Here is a 16490-nt window from a genome sequence, read left to right as displayed (position 1 = left end):
CCTACTTATGAGTAATGAACGTTTCAACTAGTCAATAAGATCTGAATTTTTAATTGAAACTACGCAAGAACTGAACAGCGGGCTTTTTAAATTCGCATTACTCAGCTTATCCACCAATCCATAGTTCAAACACGATTTTCTAAACAAATGAATGACAATCACAATGTCTTCAATATCGATTGTCATACGTCAGACAATTTGCATTTTGTTTCACGTTAGTTTTCTTGAATAATAACTAGCACTGTGCTCGCCGCAATGGAATACTTGCCTGATTACTCTATACAGGGCTTAAAAGAAACTGGGTTCAACGCTTACGCCGACAATGGTGGAAGTATTGTGGCCATAGCAGGAGAAGACTACGTTGTTGTTGCTGCAGACACTCGCCTTAGCACAGGCTTCTCCATTTATACAAGAAGTCAGAAGAAACTATTCAAGCTTTCCGAGACGACCGTCCTTGGTGCGACAGGATGTTGGTGCGACATACTGACTCTAACCAAGTTATTGCGAGCCCGCATGCAAATGTACCTGCTTGATCATCGCAAACCCATGACCACCCCCGCCGTGGCCCAGATGCTATCTACAATGCTGTACTATAAAAGATTCTTCCCTTACATCATACCTAATGTGCTGGCAGGATTAGATAACGAAGGAAAGGGCTGCGTGTACGGATACAATCCCATTGGTCATTTCGAGCGATTTAACTTCAAGGCTGGTGGCTCAGCAAGAGCTCTGCTGCAACCGTTTCTGGATAACCAAATTGATTTCAAGAACCTTCCCTGCACAAACAATGAACCAATCGAAAAGGAGAAGGCTATCAAGATTGTGAAAGACGTTTTCATTTCTGCTGTCAAGCGCGATATCTACACGGGAGACAGTATCTTAATCAACGTCATTACAAAGGATGGAATTGAAGAAGAAACCTTTGATTTGAGGAAAGATTGATTTGATAATGACTCTCAACATTAACTCCTTACACTTTTTTTTAATTCTTAAATAAATGAAAATTTCATACCCTATCTCCTTCGTTCATATTTAACTAATAATGAATATTTTATTTTTTTTTGGACATTCGACATTCCACTCGAATAAAGAGTAGGTCGAACCAATCGTTGTTCGAGTGGAATAAATTCGTCGAGAATCGAGGCCCAATATGCAAGTACGCATCTCTGTGGGCCGCGGTTAGAATCCCATAGATAGATATATCATCTCTTGATAGCGCAATCCATTCACCATAACTGTTACTCCAGCCTCATTTTCGAAAAAGTAAGGTCCAATGACTCCGCTGGACCATAAACCGCAAAAAAAAACCCTGTATAATAGACATTATATTTAAGTCTGATGAAACTTCACGCCCACTTCCATATCTAATCTATTAGATATTTATCTACATTTCTAGTAAGTAGCTGATTAGGTGAATTTAATCTGTCTATGGGTAAGTGGGTATCTGAAATGACTGTATTGCTGTAATTATTACAGACCTTATCACACTCTTCCTAGTTGTAACTGTATTCTAATGACGATGATGCAAATAATTGTGATTTTTGTTTGAATGGGAGTTCTGGAGCCAGTTAGACTACGGCATCCACAATCATTTGGGCATGTTGTGAGGCTGAAGGTAGTGGGATTAGAAGGATATGAGTAAGAGCAAGGTGGGGAAGCACTTACTACTCTGCCATGACACATGACAATAAACTGGAAATCACGAATTAGTTTTTAGCAGAGCCATAGATAATAATCTAACGTGTTAAAAGTAACCGCTCGTCATCCTTTTTTGTTTTGAGATGGTCAAGTCTCATAATTTATGACCTCTTTTGTTAAAGGGTCCGGACTCAAACCATTACATATTGTCACGAATTCTTCTGTTCAAGATTTTAATATTATTACATCTCAGGAGTACTGAAAATATTTATGTAAACTCTTTTCTCAATCCCAGGGATAAGTGATTTTATTTAATTTAAATACCCTAACTTTAAAACACAATTGAATTATTTTGTTTACCACGTATTAGAACGCATTTACGTCTCTAAAAAATCCACAGGAAATAAGGGTTAGTAATTAGTTTATAATAAGACTTACCAATTCATCATCTTAGTGCATTCCAAATAATTATAAGAAACAAACACAGTCACATACAGTAAAATACTCAAGCTGTTAGAAAAACCACACTTTCTACACTAAATAATTTTAACCGCGCTCGTGTCCCGTCGATGAATTCTTTTCTGACGCGTCTCCCAACTTTTACTGCCTTGACTATATTACAACGCTGACCGACCCTGACTATGCTTGATCGTCTTCGAACCTTGACTCCCCTCGACTCTACTGACTCTATTTGACCGTCTCCCAAACCTTGAACCTCTCTCGACTGTCTCTCAACCTAGATTTTCTTGACCGTCTCCCCGCGCTTTCAAACCCTGACTATCTTCCCGCGCTCTTTAACCCTGACCCTCTCGACTGTCTCCCAAATTAGACTCTCTTGACCGTCTCCCCGTTCTACCCAATCTAGTCTCTCTCGACTGTTCCCTCACGCTTCCCAACCTAGACTATCTTGACCGTCTCCCCGTGCTACCCAATCTAGACCCCCGTCCAACCCTCACACTCCCCGACTGCCTTCATCTTCCCCATCCCGTCGTCTCTTCCCCTAAATCATTCACGCCCTTCGCCATTTATCAATTACCTAATTTATGTTTCCGAATTCTGAAAATTTTGTATATTCAAGGACAGAATCGCACTAAAATACCACATATATTATAAGCCCTAGAATCCTTCGCATAAAATTCAATCGTTCCAAAGACAATAAATTGTTACTTCTTAAATAACTGTCAAATTTTTTGTCCCAAGGAATGAATCTCGACCCCTTCAGTCCAGTGGCGTGTCGGCCCACCAATTTCTTAGCCTGGAAAATTACCCACACGGTCTAGGATGTATTAAATATCTATTATATTATAGTTTTATTTTTAAATCTTCTTGCAGGATTTTAATTTAATCAAGCAACTTCCAAACTCGTCCTGTTAAAATGTTATTTACCTCGCTAGTCATAATTATAATTCGTCCAAATCCTTAACAAAATTACTTAACTATATTTCACGGCGTATTCCCTACTTAATAAGTCACTTAGTAACATTGCTTAGCGAAGTTTAATTGTTTCTTTTTGACTTTGTTAGGGTTTTTTTTCTGTCCACCCCAATCTGCCAAACTTGTTGCGACTGCACTCTGCTAAATCTAAGAATTCAAAATAACACCACGGAGGTCTTTGCTAAACGCAGTGCATGTTCCTAGTTTTTTGCTAGCATCATAAATTCAATCACTTGTTTTAAAATAGATTTAACTTCAACATCTGGTACAGTCACTATTTCGTGAAATCAACTCAAAAATTCTTTCTTATGATAATAAATCAACAAGGTAGGTGTTGCCTGCCTATTTCGAAGTTTCCTCAACCCCTCAGATTGGTTGCATTTCATTATTTGGCGTAAATAAAAAAAAAAACGACACGCCCCGGTTCCCGCTAGTTCCCAGTATCTTAACTAGATGTCACCTCTGATCACGTTTTGATTGGAGAAACCAAAATTCATCAATTAATACAATAAACGGAAAAAAATTCATCCCAGGGCAAGTTCATCACACAGTTTTAAAGTTGCTGTAATGAAAAATACGATATGCATATAATATTACTAATAATGAGGATGTTAGTGCAATTTCACGCGTCCCATATACATTTTGAAAATAATAATACTACTAACTTTTTAGAAAGACAAGTAAATCTAAAAATATACAGTATGACTACCTATATGTTTATAAAACGAATACAGTGGGTAGTATATTAATAATAAAATAACATCTCTATAAACAAAGAACCCCTGTCCTTCCTACTCCCAACACAACACAAACAGACATATATGTAATATATGACCACGGTTGGCTACTGTTGCTGATGCTTGGGCAGATGCTGATGCAAAAACATGCAATTTTAGTAGGGTTTTTTAGGAAAAAAATACAAGGCCTCTAAGTCTATAACAGCCAGGTAACATTTTAAATACCCATATGAGGTGAAAATTGTGAGGCGCATATGACGCCGTTGTATTTGTGTAAAGAACCTTAACATTAAATTCAGTAAATTTAAATGATTAACCACCTTATGGAAAATAAGAATCTAGTAAATGAAAACAAAATGAAGTACCTCTTATATGGAGTCATCTAATTGACAATAAATAAAGAGATAAACGAGAAATCAATGAATTTCAGATATTATTACAATGCTAGATGGTTCCGTTTGAATGGGTGTGTTCAATGGATCCTAAATGAGGTCTACGCACTCAAATAGGTACGAACTTAAATGCATTAAGTTAACAGGTGGGTTTCGAAGCGCGAAATAGCCTTCAAAATGTTCCGAATGGTCGAGACACCAATTATTGCATATCTGTTTACCTTTCTGAAACGAATATCGTGATTAATATAACAATTTTAATTAAAAATCCAATCAAGATCCTGGGAATACGATTAAATATCAGTCACTGAAACATACGTCAAAAGAATTATTATTGGATAAACAATATATGCAGTAAAATTACACCAAAGAAGGGCTATTACAAAAAAAATAAGATGAAAAATCTTAGAATATATAATTTTTAGGTAATTAGTTAGCCAGTGAACAGATAATAAATACTAGAAATTCCTTTTCCGCAGCTATGCAATTCAGGGCACGCTCCATCTCTCTTACACTGCCTGATATTGTATAAAAAAAATCTGTATTTGAATATTAAGGAAAGAATAGCCAGACTATTGGATGAAGAAACGAGATTCTTGGGTTCTTTTTAGTATAGAATACTATGGGCGTAACAGTAAAATTTCCGCCCACTGCCGATTTTCCGTGAGTTTTTGATTTGTTTTGTACCTTACCTCTATTCAAATAGATCTAAATCTGAAGGATCCATACCAATGACAAGAAAATTCGAAATGTTTCGTTTGCTAGCTGCATCCATTAAAAAAATATGGAATGTTGTGCAAACTTTTATCACTTTTGTGCAAATTTTTACCTCAGTTTCTTAAGTTTTCCAATTTTATTATTAATGAGCTGTTATTCTTACAAGTCCAAAGCTGATGATATTTTTTGAAGGTCATTAAAAAAATCACAATGACTCCGATATTTTAAAGTTTTACGAAGCGCCCCCGAGGAGGTATTTCAGGAAAATAGCGATAAAAATATAATATGTTACGTGAGAACGGGTCGTTTCTACGACTCGTTCTTGATTTCAATAGTTTGGCTGTGGAACGATTTGCCGGGTTTTGTATTTCCTCCTTCCTACGTCTACATCTCTTCTACGTCTCTTCAAGACCAATGTTCACACCTTCCAATTATTAATTATTTTAAAGACATCAGATAAATGAGCTAAAGCAAATAGAGTCCAATTTCCATTTCGATGAACTGGAATAATCCGGCGATACATATTTCGAGCTCCACCTAAGTGTTAAATGGTTTTGAATTGTCATTGTTGGTGATAGTCAACAATCAATAATCAACAGTCAACAGTCAACAGTAGCTACTTGAAATCTTAGTCATATTCATGGTTGGCATTATAATCACATGATGTTTGCATTGCTTTCAATTGACCAAGTGCGTATGTTTAGTTGCCACGGGATATCATTATACCAATATTTGATTAAACACGCATGACCAACAGGATACCTAGTAGCGTTGTAAAGCTGTTTTTAATTGATAATACAGTTGAGATAATATTTAATAATCCATTCAGTTATTTTTATTTATGGGCTTCCGTGGCAAATTTTGGATCAAGTTCAGAGGTCGTGAATTCAAATCATGGCAAGTGCAAACAAACAAAAAATGGAATGATTTCTGGTGAAATATAATATTAAGAACGAATTTTTATGAAGTGGTGATTTTTTAGAAATTTAGAGTCTAATAAAGTCGCTGAATCACTTTGGTTAAAGACCACGATTAAAAATCGAAACGTTGCGTTGGGCGAAATGACTTTTCCTTTGTTTGTTGACAAACATGCCCCATTTCTTATCCATTCTCACCCCTACTAAAATATATAAGCTCACTATCAATAAATTGGGGTTGCCGTAGTCCACTGGCTCCCGTAATTATTAGGTAGGTGCGGTAAAAACAAGTTCGAATAAGATGATAAAAAAAACATCGGGACGGTCGTTTATGGATAAAAACGTTAATATTTTAAACCACGAATATCAATTGTATATGGTAGACAACACGCTGTCAAAGATTTGAAGATTATACATGCACAACGTAGTTTACATCTTCAGAACTATTCATAGAAGCGGTATATCTCGTTACATTAAATAAATGGTCCAGAGTAGACAGAAGTCAACGAGTTTCGCTTCCAATTCCAATAGATAAAAGACACGGCAAATTTATGCAAATTATCGTCATCCGCTCTGACCACTCTGATCAAAAGAGACACGTCTCTCAGTTAAATCATTATTGTAGTTCTCTTGTCTACATTTAGACTCGAGATGACGAGACCACATTTTTAAGCCGACTTCTTCTTTAATGTTCTAGCATAACTAATTGTGACAATTTGGTATAAATTACATTTGGACGTGGACAAGCATTTTGGAAGGTATTTTTAAGGTCTCTGTCTTATATTTCTGTAAGAAAAACTCAACGAAAACAGAAAAACAATGATAATATAATACTTTATAAATTTTACGTAGGTATAGCCTCTAATAAATATTTGCACATCTACAAAATAGTTCGGTAGATAAGCGAATCACGAGGTATAAATAATATGATGTGCACGTGTTACTTTGTTCGGTGAATATATTATTTTGCAAAAGGTTAACTACCTGTAAAAAAAAGTTACATCAACCATAAAGATAAGCACATTCTTAAGTAATCAATAACAGGAATCGTAGTATGAATTATGTATAAATGATACCATCATTTTGAAGTTCTTTGAAAAAAAACTTTTTGTAGGAAAAGTGACAAATCTCCACTATAATAAATACGTGGGAAGGTATAATAGACATTTTAGATTATGAATTCAACGAAAAATAAGTGAATCACACAACACAAATATAAAAGGATATTGTAATTGTAAAATGAAATAATATCAACCTTAGAGACAATTGTAAAGTATATGACGCGTTTTTAAAAATAAGCATACATTTTTATTGTTTCTGGGAAAATAAAAAAAAGCCACATTGCAAATAATATGCCGGAAAAATACTTCAAATTAGGAAAATAAGTGATCTGCGGACAACAACTTAATACATTCATTATGAATGACAGTGTTATTTAAAAAAAATCCAAGTATGTTTTTATGTAAGGTTAGTAAATTATTTGTAATATTGCTATTGTAAAATTACATTAAATTTAAGAAAAACAAACGTATTTGAATCGTTCTTAAGAATTTAATATAATTTGGTATTTACACAGACATGATCAGGAATGTTTGAATCTATTATCATCATGTCGATAACTTCTTTCTAGGAAAACAGAAGTTACCAGAATGTTTAATCATAGCTATAATGTAATAATATGTAGGTACTAGGTATGTAGGTTTCTCTTAGATTGAGTACAATTAAGAGGAAATTCAAAAACGTGAATCACTAAATGCACATATATTTTTGATGCAAAGGTTAATATATTTTTATTTTTGTGAAACCGCACAAGAATCTCAACTGCTCCCAACTCCCAACTTTTAATATTAATTATTATGTATCTACATAATATATACAGACAGTCAGACAGCTGAATACGAAGATCTGGAGCTGCATCCAGTCTGTTTCTGTATTTGTTTTTTGTGTAAGCGTAAGCCGAAAAACCAGTTTCACATCGGTAAGTGGTCACAAACGGTAACAAAACTGTGATAGCCTTCTCGACGACTTCTGGATATTCGTTTTTAAGTCAAATCCAAAACTCATCCAGATTAGTTTTTTCTGAATTAAACTTTTGCTGTAAGGAAGAAGAACACATGATATCAATCAAAGCCTCGTTCTCTGTTGCTGTAAGAGTCGAAGGTGTCATGTGAACTAGGAATGGATTCTGTACCCAGTCAATGTCATGCAGGTTTTTTTCAGGAAAATACTCTTCCAGAGATTTTTCGAGGGCCATCAAATGTTCGTAAATGCATTTTTTAACATCTGAGGTTACTTGCAATTCATTTTTTTCCAGAAACTCGTTTAAAAGAGTAAAACATTGGTACGGTTTCTGCTCAACACATTCTATCCAGAAGACAAGTTTCTTTCTAAGAGAAGAGATTTTGTCGTTTACTGTAAAAGTATTTGTGTTTCTTCCTTGCAATGACTTGCAAATTACATTCAGTTAATCAAATATGTCTGCCAAATACGCCAGTTTCATTAGCCATTGCTCGTCGTGCAATAGTTGAACAAGACCACTCAAAGATGAAGAAAGCGATTCTTTGGAAAAAAAATACCACTAGTTCGTTGCGCAATTCAAACAATCTTGATAATACTTTTCCTTTGGAAAGCCATCTTACTTCCGTGTGAAGAAGAAGTGATTGATGCTGACTTCCTATATCTTCACACACTTTTTTAAAAAGTCTCAATTGGAGCGGACGTGATTTAACGTAATTCACAATTTGTACGGCATGATCGAGAACTTTCTTTACCTCATGTGGTATTTTTTTTACGACAAGGCATGTCGATGTAAAACTCAGTGACTGCTGCTGCGTTAAGGTGCAACATTCTTAATTCTTGTTAAAGTACCTTTTATTTTGCCAGTCAAAGCGGCAGCTCCATCGCTACGTATATCGACACATTTGTTCCAATGAATGTTATGTACATTCATTGGAAAAAATGTGTCGATTCAATTATCAATGACTTTGAAAATTTCTTCTCCAGTGGTGTTGGTCTCCAAAGGAGCACAAATAAACAAATCCTCTTCAATAGATCCCCCGAAGGGGTATCTTACGAAAACAAGCAGTATTGATAGTCCAGCGACATCTGTACTTTCGTCGAGTTGCATTGCAAACATTTCACTACTTTTCAATCTACAAATCATTGCGTGCGCAATCTCCCGTGCGCATTTTTTTTGTTAAATACATACGTTAAATCCGGACGGAACGCGGAACCCTTGTGATGCTTCTACGGAACCCCAGGGTTCCGCGGAACACCTTTTGGGAAACGCTGGTGTATACTATATTGTTTATATGCGTGAGGATGCGTCATATGGTTGTATGTATACATGTGTTGTTATATGTATATAGGTATGTCTGCTGCTATATACACATGTGTGCTTGTATGCACACATATTAAAAATTATATATATAATTATGTACATTTTTACAATCTAATGCTAATTTACTTATTTCTCCTTTCTAATTTCTATCTTCTACTTTTTATTACAATTTTTCCAAAATTTTAGCTTCATCTATAGTTACTTCTTTCATATGTTTACACTAGATTTCATATTTCATACAAAGTAATTACACTCAATTGGTCACCATGAAACAGGCAGCCGCCTAGTATGGTGATTCATTATATCTACTTTATGTAAATTTCGAAACAATGTAACATGTATTAAATAAATAAATAAAAAAATAAAATACAAATAAATATATACATATTTAAATAATAAATGAGAAATTAAATTTAGAGGTTAAATTTCTAAATATTAAAATAAGCAAATATTTAAAAGAATAAAAGACAAAAATAACACACAGACCAAATATTTAAAAGCTGTGACGTACTTGATATACGCCAATTATATGTTAAAACACTACTTAACTACATTTTCGACCAAAAAACAAACCCCAACAAACACAAAATATCACTAATAGACCGGTCAGACAAGCGTACAAAGAAAACATAAAAACTCCGACGGTAAACACTACCTTTGGACAAAGACACCATAAATACCACGCTATTAAAGCATTCAACAGTCTTCCACTTGAAACAAAAATTGAGGAAAATAAAAATAAATTCAAACACAAAATAAAAAAATGGATTAAAGAACAAAAAGACAATATTACCAAAATACTATAACATAAAAGAATGAAACATATACACGCAACACAAAAAAAAATATATAAAACACGCAACACGCACAAACACATATATCATTATAAATGCCGATTTACATTCTCTTTTGATATTTTCCTTTTAGTGTTATAATTATATTTTAATTTTTAATCTTTATTTTTTATTTTAAATTTATCTTTATTTTAATGTTGTTTTTCTTTTATTTTTTTCAAATGTATAAATTCTTAAATTATAAAATGGGGGCCTCAGCACGGGTAAACAACCCAGTGAGGCCAACATTACTAAATTGAAATATGAAATATTGTAAAAAAAATGTATCAATAATAATAATAATAATAATAATAAGCGTTTGAGTGCGTAGGTGAATACGGTTATTTGAACCGCACATTCTGAAATGGTTCCAAATGGCTACAACATCATTATGACGTAGAAAACGCCACGTCAACTTGCCGTTGACGTTTTGGCGGCAAATCGAAAATGTTACATTCTAAGGTTCCTTAGTAAGCGTTCAAAGATGGTTTGAAAGCGTTATGTTATTGCTATTAAGCTTAGTGTACAAGAGAGATGTGTTATAAATTCGGAATGCGGGGGCTTAAATCGTTATAGAAAATTTATTCACCAACATTAAAATAAGTGCCTTCACGATTGTAGTTTTTTTCTTTATTTTTTAACTGAATTTATCCTATTCTAAATAATAACATATTATTTATATTTCATTGGTGGATCAATGTTTTATCTTCTGTTATAATTTTCCAGACAAAAACTAAATTTAACTATGAATAAAAATCATCAGTTTATGTTTGTATTTTTTAGGGTTCATTGTTAATTTCTCCACTATTTTACATTCAACCGTCTCATAATTTTTGTATAATAAATCGTCTCATAAATTTTAAAAATTGGGGATGATCCTTTTTGAATAAAAACTGGTTTTCTTGATACCACTTTACATTTATTTCAAACTATTGAAACAGGTACAATATTTTATAAAGAAACTGTGCGAATAACACTGCTACGATCGCTCTGACTTATGAGCTTGTTTATTATCGAGTTATTGTTGAGAAAAGAACGAAAAAATACATAATGCGAGCCTTTTTAAAGACTTCAAAACCCACTACATGTAAATAAAACACTTGTCATTGTGATTTCTAGCAGTAAAAATGAAACCTGCTATACCGACCAAATTGACACTATTTTCTAAGCAAGGACTCACACCATTTTGGTTAAACGTAGTAACTTCAAATTTCTAGACTACAGATGTCGGTAGCCTGCAAAATTGAACATATTGCCAGGGGGCGGGATTCAAAAATTGCACTAAATTTTTGAATGATAATCTATTTAAAAATAAACTATAAACCAAACAGAATAAACTAAAAATTCTTAATCTAAATATACCACAAAAATACTAACAAAATAATTCAAAATAGCAGAAATTAACAAAATAAAACTCCCTTTTTTATGCCCTACTGGTAAACTTATAAATTTAACTGTAGAAATGCTGTTGAATTACTCTATTAATAAACTAAAAATAACTAGAAAATTATTAATCCTATTAAATAACCAAAAAAAATTCAAAAATGACTAAATTACACACGTCTGCATACTAATTTTTACATATTTAAATAGTTCAATAACACAAATAATATAGTTTACACTGAACACAACACAATTATTGTTCTTTTTTTTTTTTTCTTTCTTCTCAGGTCTTCTGCTTGATCCATCCAAGGTGGAGTCGAGAAGATAAGCATCATAGTGTAATGTACATAATCAATCCTTGGTAAGGTCCGGGACGTCAATTACAGGTTTAGTGTCTGAATCCAGGGGCATCAGACATATCTTTGTGATGGGCCTCACAAAGACTCCTTGAGGTGTTTTTAAGGTAACAACTCGTACTACTCCATCCGCTCCAGGGTGTGTATGCAGAATTCGGGCCATTTTCCATAAAGGTGGAGGTAAATGATCTTCCTTTAAAATCACCAGATCGTCTTTTTGCAGTGCCCGTTGAGTGCTGGTCTGCCATTTAGTTCTCTTTTGTAGTTCCATCAGGTAATCTTGCTTCCATCTAGACCAAAAAGATTGAATTAGCGAACTGATCCTCTGATATTGAGTTAGTCTGTTGTCCGGTATCGCCCGGACGTCTCTCTCAGGAATGATACAGGATTCAGTGCCTATAAGGAAATGGTTTGGGGTAAGAGGTTGGTAATCATGGATGTCGTCGGATAAGGAAGTTAATGGACGGGAGTTCAAACAGGCCTCAATCTGACAAATTAAGGTATATAAGAGTTCAAATGTTAATGAAGAATTGTTAGTGATTCTATATAAATGGAATTTTGCTGATTTTACTGCTGCTTCCCACAAACCTCCCTGATTAGGGGCTCGAGGGGTTATGAACTTCCACTCAATACCTCTGTTCACTAAATAATTTTGAATATTGTCGTTGTTTTCCCTCAAGCTGGTGTACAGCTCTTTGAGTCTGCTGCTAGCTCCTTTAAAATTACTAGCATTGTCGGAAAAGATCTTTTCAGGTTGTCCCCTACGGGATATAAACCTTTTTAAACTGTTCAAAAAAGCATTGCTAGATAAATCCGAAACTAATTCCAAGTGAACGGCCTTGGTTGAGAAGCAAATAAAGATACATAAATACGATTTTGCGAGGGAAGCCTTCCTCAGCGTCCCACTTTTAATTAGAATTGGTCCGGCGTAATCTATTCCGGTGATAGCGAAAGGACGACTCGGCGTAATTCTTTCGGGTGGCAAATTTCCCATGATTTGATGACCGGTTCGGGGACGACATCTAAAACATACAACACATTTATGTAATATCTTTTTAATAGTATTTTTACCAAAGATGGGCCAAAATTTTAATCGTATTTTAGCTAACAAAGCTTGAGGTCCTGCGTGTAGGTTTACATAATGGTAGTGACGTATTATCAATTCAGTTAGCTTATGTTTAGCCGGCAAGATAACTGGGTGTTTTTGTTGGTAAGATAAATGTGTAGCCAAATTCAACCTACCGCCTACATATATTAGACCATCATGTAAGAAGGGATTAAGAGATTTTAAATTACTTTTCTTGTTGACGATGCCATGGTTTTTTAATTCTTTCAATTCCTTTTGAAAGGCGTGTATTTGAGCTGATCTCAATAGACATTTCAAGCCTGATTCCAATTCAGCCACACTTAAATTGTCTGAAATTTTACCCTTAACACTTCTGCAGTTATTGACAAATCGCAATACATACGCAGTAACTCTTTTCAATTTAATAAATGATGAGAATTTTTCAAATATCTCCCATTCTTGAATATCTGTGGATAATAGAATATTTTTGCCTTTGAGTTCAGGAGGGTTTGAACACGAAATATTTGATATAGGCCAAGCGTTGACTCCCTCGGTCAACCAACTTGGTCCATTCCACCATATTGCAGAATTTATCAATTTATCTGTAGTGGTTCCTCTTGAAAGTATATCTGCTGCATTGTCGGCTGATGATACATGTCTCCATAGATCTGGATCACTAAGTTCTTGTATTTCGGCTACTCGGTTTGCAACGAAAGTAGCCCATCTCGTAGGTTGACCTTTCAGCCAGCACAACGTTATCATGGAGTCACACCAATAATGTGTGTCGATCTCCACTATATTTAGCGCATGTTTTATATTTTTTATTAATTTCGCCAGTAGCACAGCACTACAAAGCTCTAACTTGGGCAGGGAAATACACTTCAATGGCGCCACTCTTGATTTGGACGTTATTAAATGTGAATGCCGCTTACCGACATGGTCCACTGACACCATGTAAACGCAGGCTCCGTAAGCTTTCTCAGATGAGTCGCAAAAACCGTGTAGTTGTAGATATGTAGATTGCCTGCAAATAATTTTTCTTGGTATTTTCAACACATTTAGTTGAATTAATTCTTGAAGGTAGGACCTCCAGGGTGCTAATATTTCATTAGGCAATGGATCATCCCACGCTGCTTTAGACTGCCATAACTTCTGCATTATTAATTTGGCTACAACTATAATCGGTCCTAGAAGACCTAATGGATCGAAGGTTGATGCGATGCAAGATAATATCTGTCTTTTACTCTCGGTTCGACTTGATGGTTTCATTATTACATAAGAAAAATAATCAGATTCATTATTCCATATTAATCCTAATATTTTCTCAGTCTTTGGATTGTCAGTAATAATTTTTTCAGAATTGCCTGATTCGGCAATCTTAGCTTGGCCCGACTCGGCTGACAACTCCAAGACATTGGACCTCCATTTCCTCAAAGTCATCCCCGCAGACAAAAAGATGTTGATTAATTGCTCTTTTAACTCTCTACAGGATTCCATGTCATCTCCTCCGGTTAACAAGTCATCCATATAGAAGTCATTTTCTATGACCTGACTAGCTCTAGGAAAATTTATATTGTTATCCATACCAATTTGCCGTAGACTTCTAGTGGCTAAGAAAGAGGAAGGCCCCAGACCATATGTGACTGTCTTCAGACGGTAATGCTTGAGCACCTCCTGCGGCGACTCGCGCCACACTATCTTCTGCAGGTCACGGTCCGCTTCACACACGTTAATCTGGCGGTACATCTTCTCGATGTCAGCCGTCAGTACTACTTGATGTTTCCTGAAATGCAATAGTTGGGTGTATAAGTCCTTTTGTATAACAGGTCCTGTCATCAAGGCGTCATTGAGAGAAATTCCATTTGAAGTTTTGGCGGAGCCGTCAAAAACGACCCTCACTTTAGTAGTAGTGCTTGATTCTTTTGTTACAGCGTGATGAGGTAAAAAATAGGATTCACGATCCCCCTTTGACTGGTCACACACCTCCATATGACCTAATTCCTCATATTCACGCATGAATTGTATATATTGTGTCTTCAATTCGGGATTTGACACAAATTTTCCTTCTAAATTTTTAAATCTTTTTTCAGCAGTGAGCAATGAACTTCCCAGCTGATCAATGCATGCTCGACGCGGTAAACTTACTACGTATCTACCGTCGTCTTGTCTAGTATGAGTACTAGCAAAACTGGCTTCACAAGCCTTTTCTTCATGATTTAGAATCTTAGTGGGATTAATCTCCTCCAATTTCCAAAATTTTTCTATTTGGTGACTTATTTTATTTATAGATAAATTACAACAATCTGATACAGGCCTTTGCTTTGGGTACATGTGGATTGGTCCTGATATGATCCATCCCAGTTGCGTACGTTGAAGTGTTGGTCCCGATTCGAGTTTCAATCTATCGTTGGTTAGGATTTCCCAAAAGCTCTCCGCGCCCAACAGGATGTCGATGGGTGCAGCTATATTGAAGTTCGGGTCAGCTAGCTCCAATCCTCGTGGTAACTTGAAGTCTTTTTTCGCCATTGTCACTTGTGGTAAATTTGTTGTAATCTCCTGTAAAATCAGACATGATATTTCACTTTTATAATCAGTATGAAGCGAATTCATCTCCACTGAAATTCTCTTTTTTATGTGAGTGATGTTATTATGGATCCCAGAAACGGGTTTGTTTATCAATTCACATGGTAAATTTAATTTATTAGCAAATTCTGCTCTCATAAAATTTGACTGGGCCCCTGAATCAATCAGAATGCGGGCTTTAAAAATTTTATTGTTACTACCCACAACTCCTATGTTGGCAGTTGACAATAATATTATTTTTTCTGCTTTATCCGATGCAGAAAAATTCGATACTGAAACCTCGTTATCAGCATCCATATTGGAGGCCTCCCGCAGAGGTACCTCATTGTGTAGTAAGGTGTTGTGATTATCTTTGCCACAACGCCTGCAAGAAAAGGTTGCCTTGCAACTCTGTGCCTGGTGACCCACCTTTAAACATTTAAAACAAGCTTGGATTGATTTCGTAGCATCAATCCTCTCATGTAATTTTAATTTCAGAAATTTTTTACAATAATAAATATGGTGACCTTTCTCGTTACAATAAATGCAGTTGTTAGCCTTTACCGCTAAAAATACTGATGAATCTTTTTTGCAATTATTGTTGCCTATTTGTGTTTTATGTAAGCTAGAAATTTTTTTCTCAGAAGCGTTCATCAGTTCCAATACTTGGGCTCTAGCAGATAAACATTTTAAGAATTCCTTTAACGTCGGTAATTCGTCTTGTAATATATATTGTTCCCAATTTTTTCGGGTAGCTGTGTCTAATTTATTTGATATTATATAAATAACCAATGGATCCCATTGATCTACCTTGACCCCGATATTTTGTAATGCCTTTAAACTAACGTTTGTTTCATCAATTAGATACCTCAATGCTACAGGCTCTTCTTGTTTCATGTCTTTTAATGAAAATAGAGCTTGGATGTGTTTATGAACGGTAGTTCTTAAATTTGCATAACGTTCATTTAATAATTCCCAAGCGGAAATGTAATTTAATTCAGAAATTTCTAGATTAGCAATTATCTTTAATGCGTTTCCCTTTAAAGTTGATTGCAAATAAAAGAATTTTTGTACGTTGCTTAAATTACTATTGCTATGGACTAAAGTCTTGAAGG

General features: G+C 35.0%; 1 protein-coding gene and 1 pseudogene across 2 annotated transcripts; one reads left to right on the top strand and one right to left on the bottom strand.

Annotated features, from left to right (window-relative positions):
* Positions 1-249: 249 nt before the first annotated feature.
* Positions 250-942, top strand: LOC149423021 (proteasome subunit beta type-1 pseudogene; annotated as a pseudogene).
* A 10934-nt stretch (positions 943-11876) lies between these two features.
* LOC149423020 (uncharacterized) lies at positions 11877-15364 on the bottom strand. 2 transcript variants are annotated; one of them, XM_089632811.1, is made up of 2 exons: positions 14400-15364; positions 11877-12037 (listed from the first exon to the last, which is right to left on the bottom strand). In XM_089632811.1, the coding sequence occupies exons 1-2, from the start codon at positions 15337-15339 to the stop codon at positions 12018-12020; spliced, it is 960 nt and encodes a 319-aa protein (XP_089488937.1). In that variant the 5' UTR covers positions 15340-15364; the 3' UTR covers positions 11877-12017. The 2 variants fall into 2 exon arrangements, with proteins under 2 accessions (XP_089488937.1, XP_089488936.1); XM_089632810.1 differs by lacking the exon at positions 11877-12037 and adding an exon at positions 12126-12769 and having other exon boundaries at positions 12990-15364.
* Between the last annotated feature and the right edge of the window lie 1126 nt (positions 15365-16490).

Source organism: Hesperophylax consimilis, chromosome 6 (assembly GCF_061612785.1).
Source record: "Hesperophylax consimilis isolate HC1 chromosome 6, BYU_Hcon_1.0, whole genome shotgun sequence".
NCBI lineage: Eukaryota > Metazoa > Arthropoda > Insecta > Trichoptera > Limnephilidae > Hesperophylax > Hesperophylax consimilis.
This window is presented reverse-complemented; position numbering and strand designations above follow the sequence as displayed.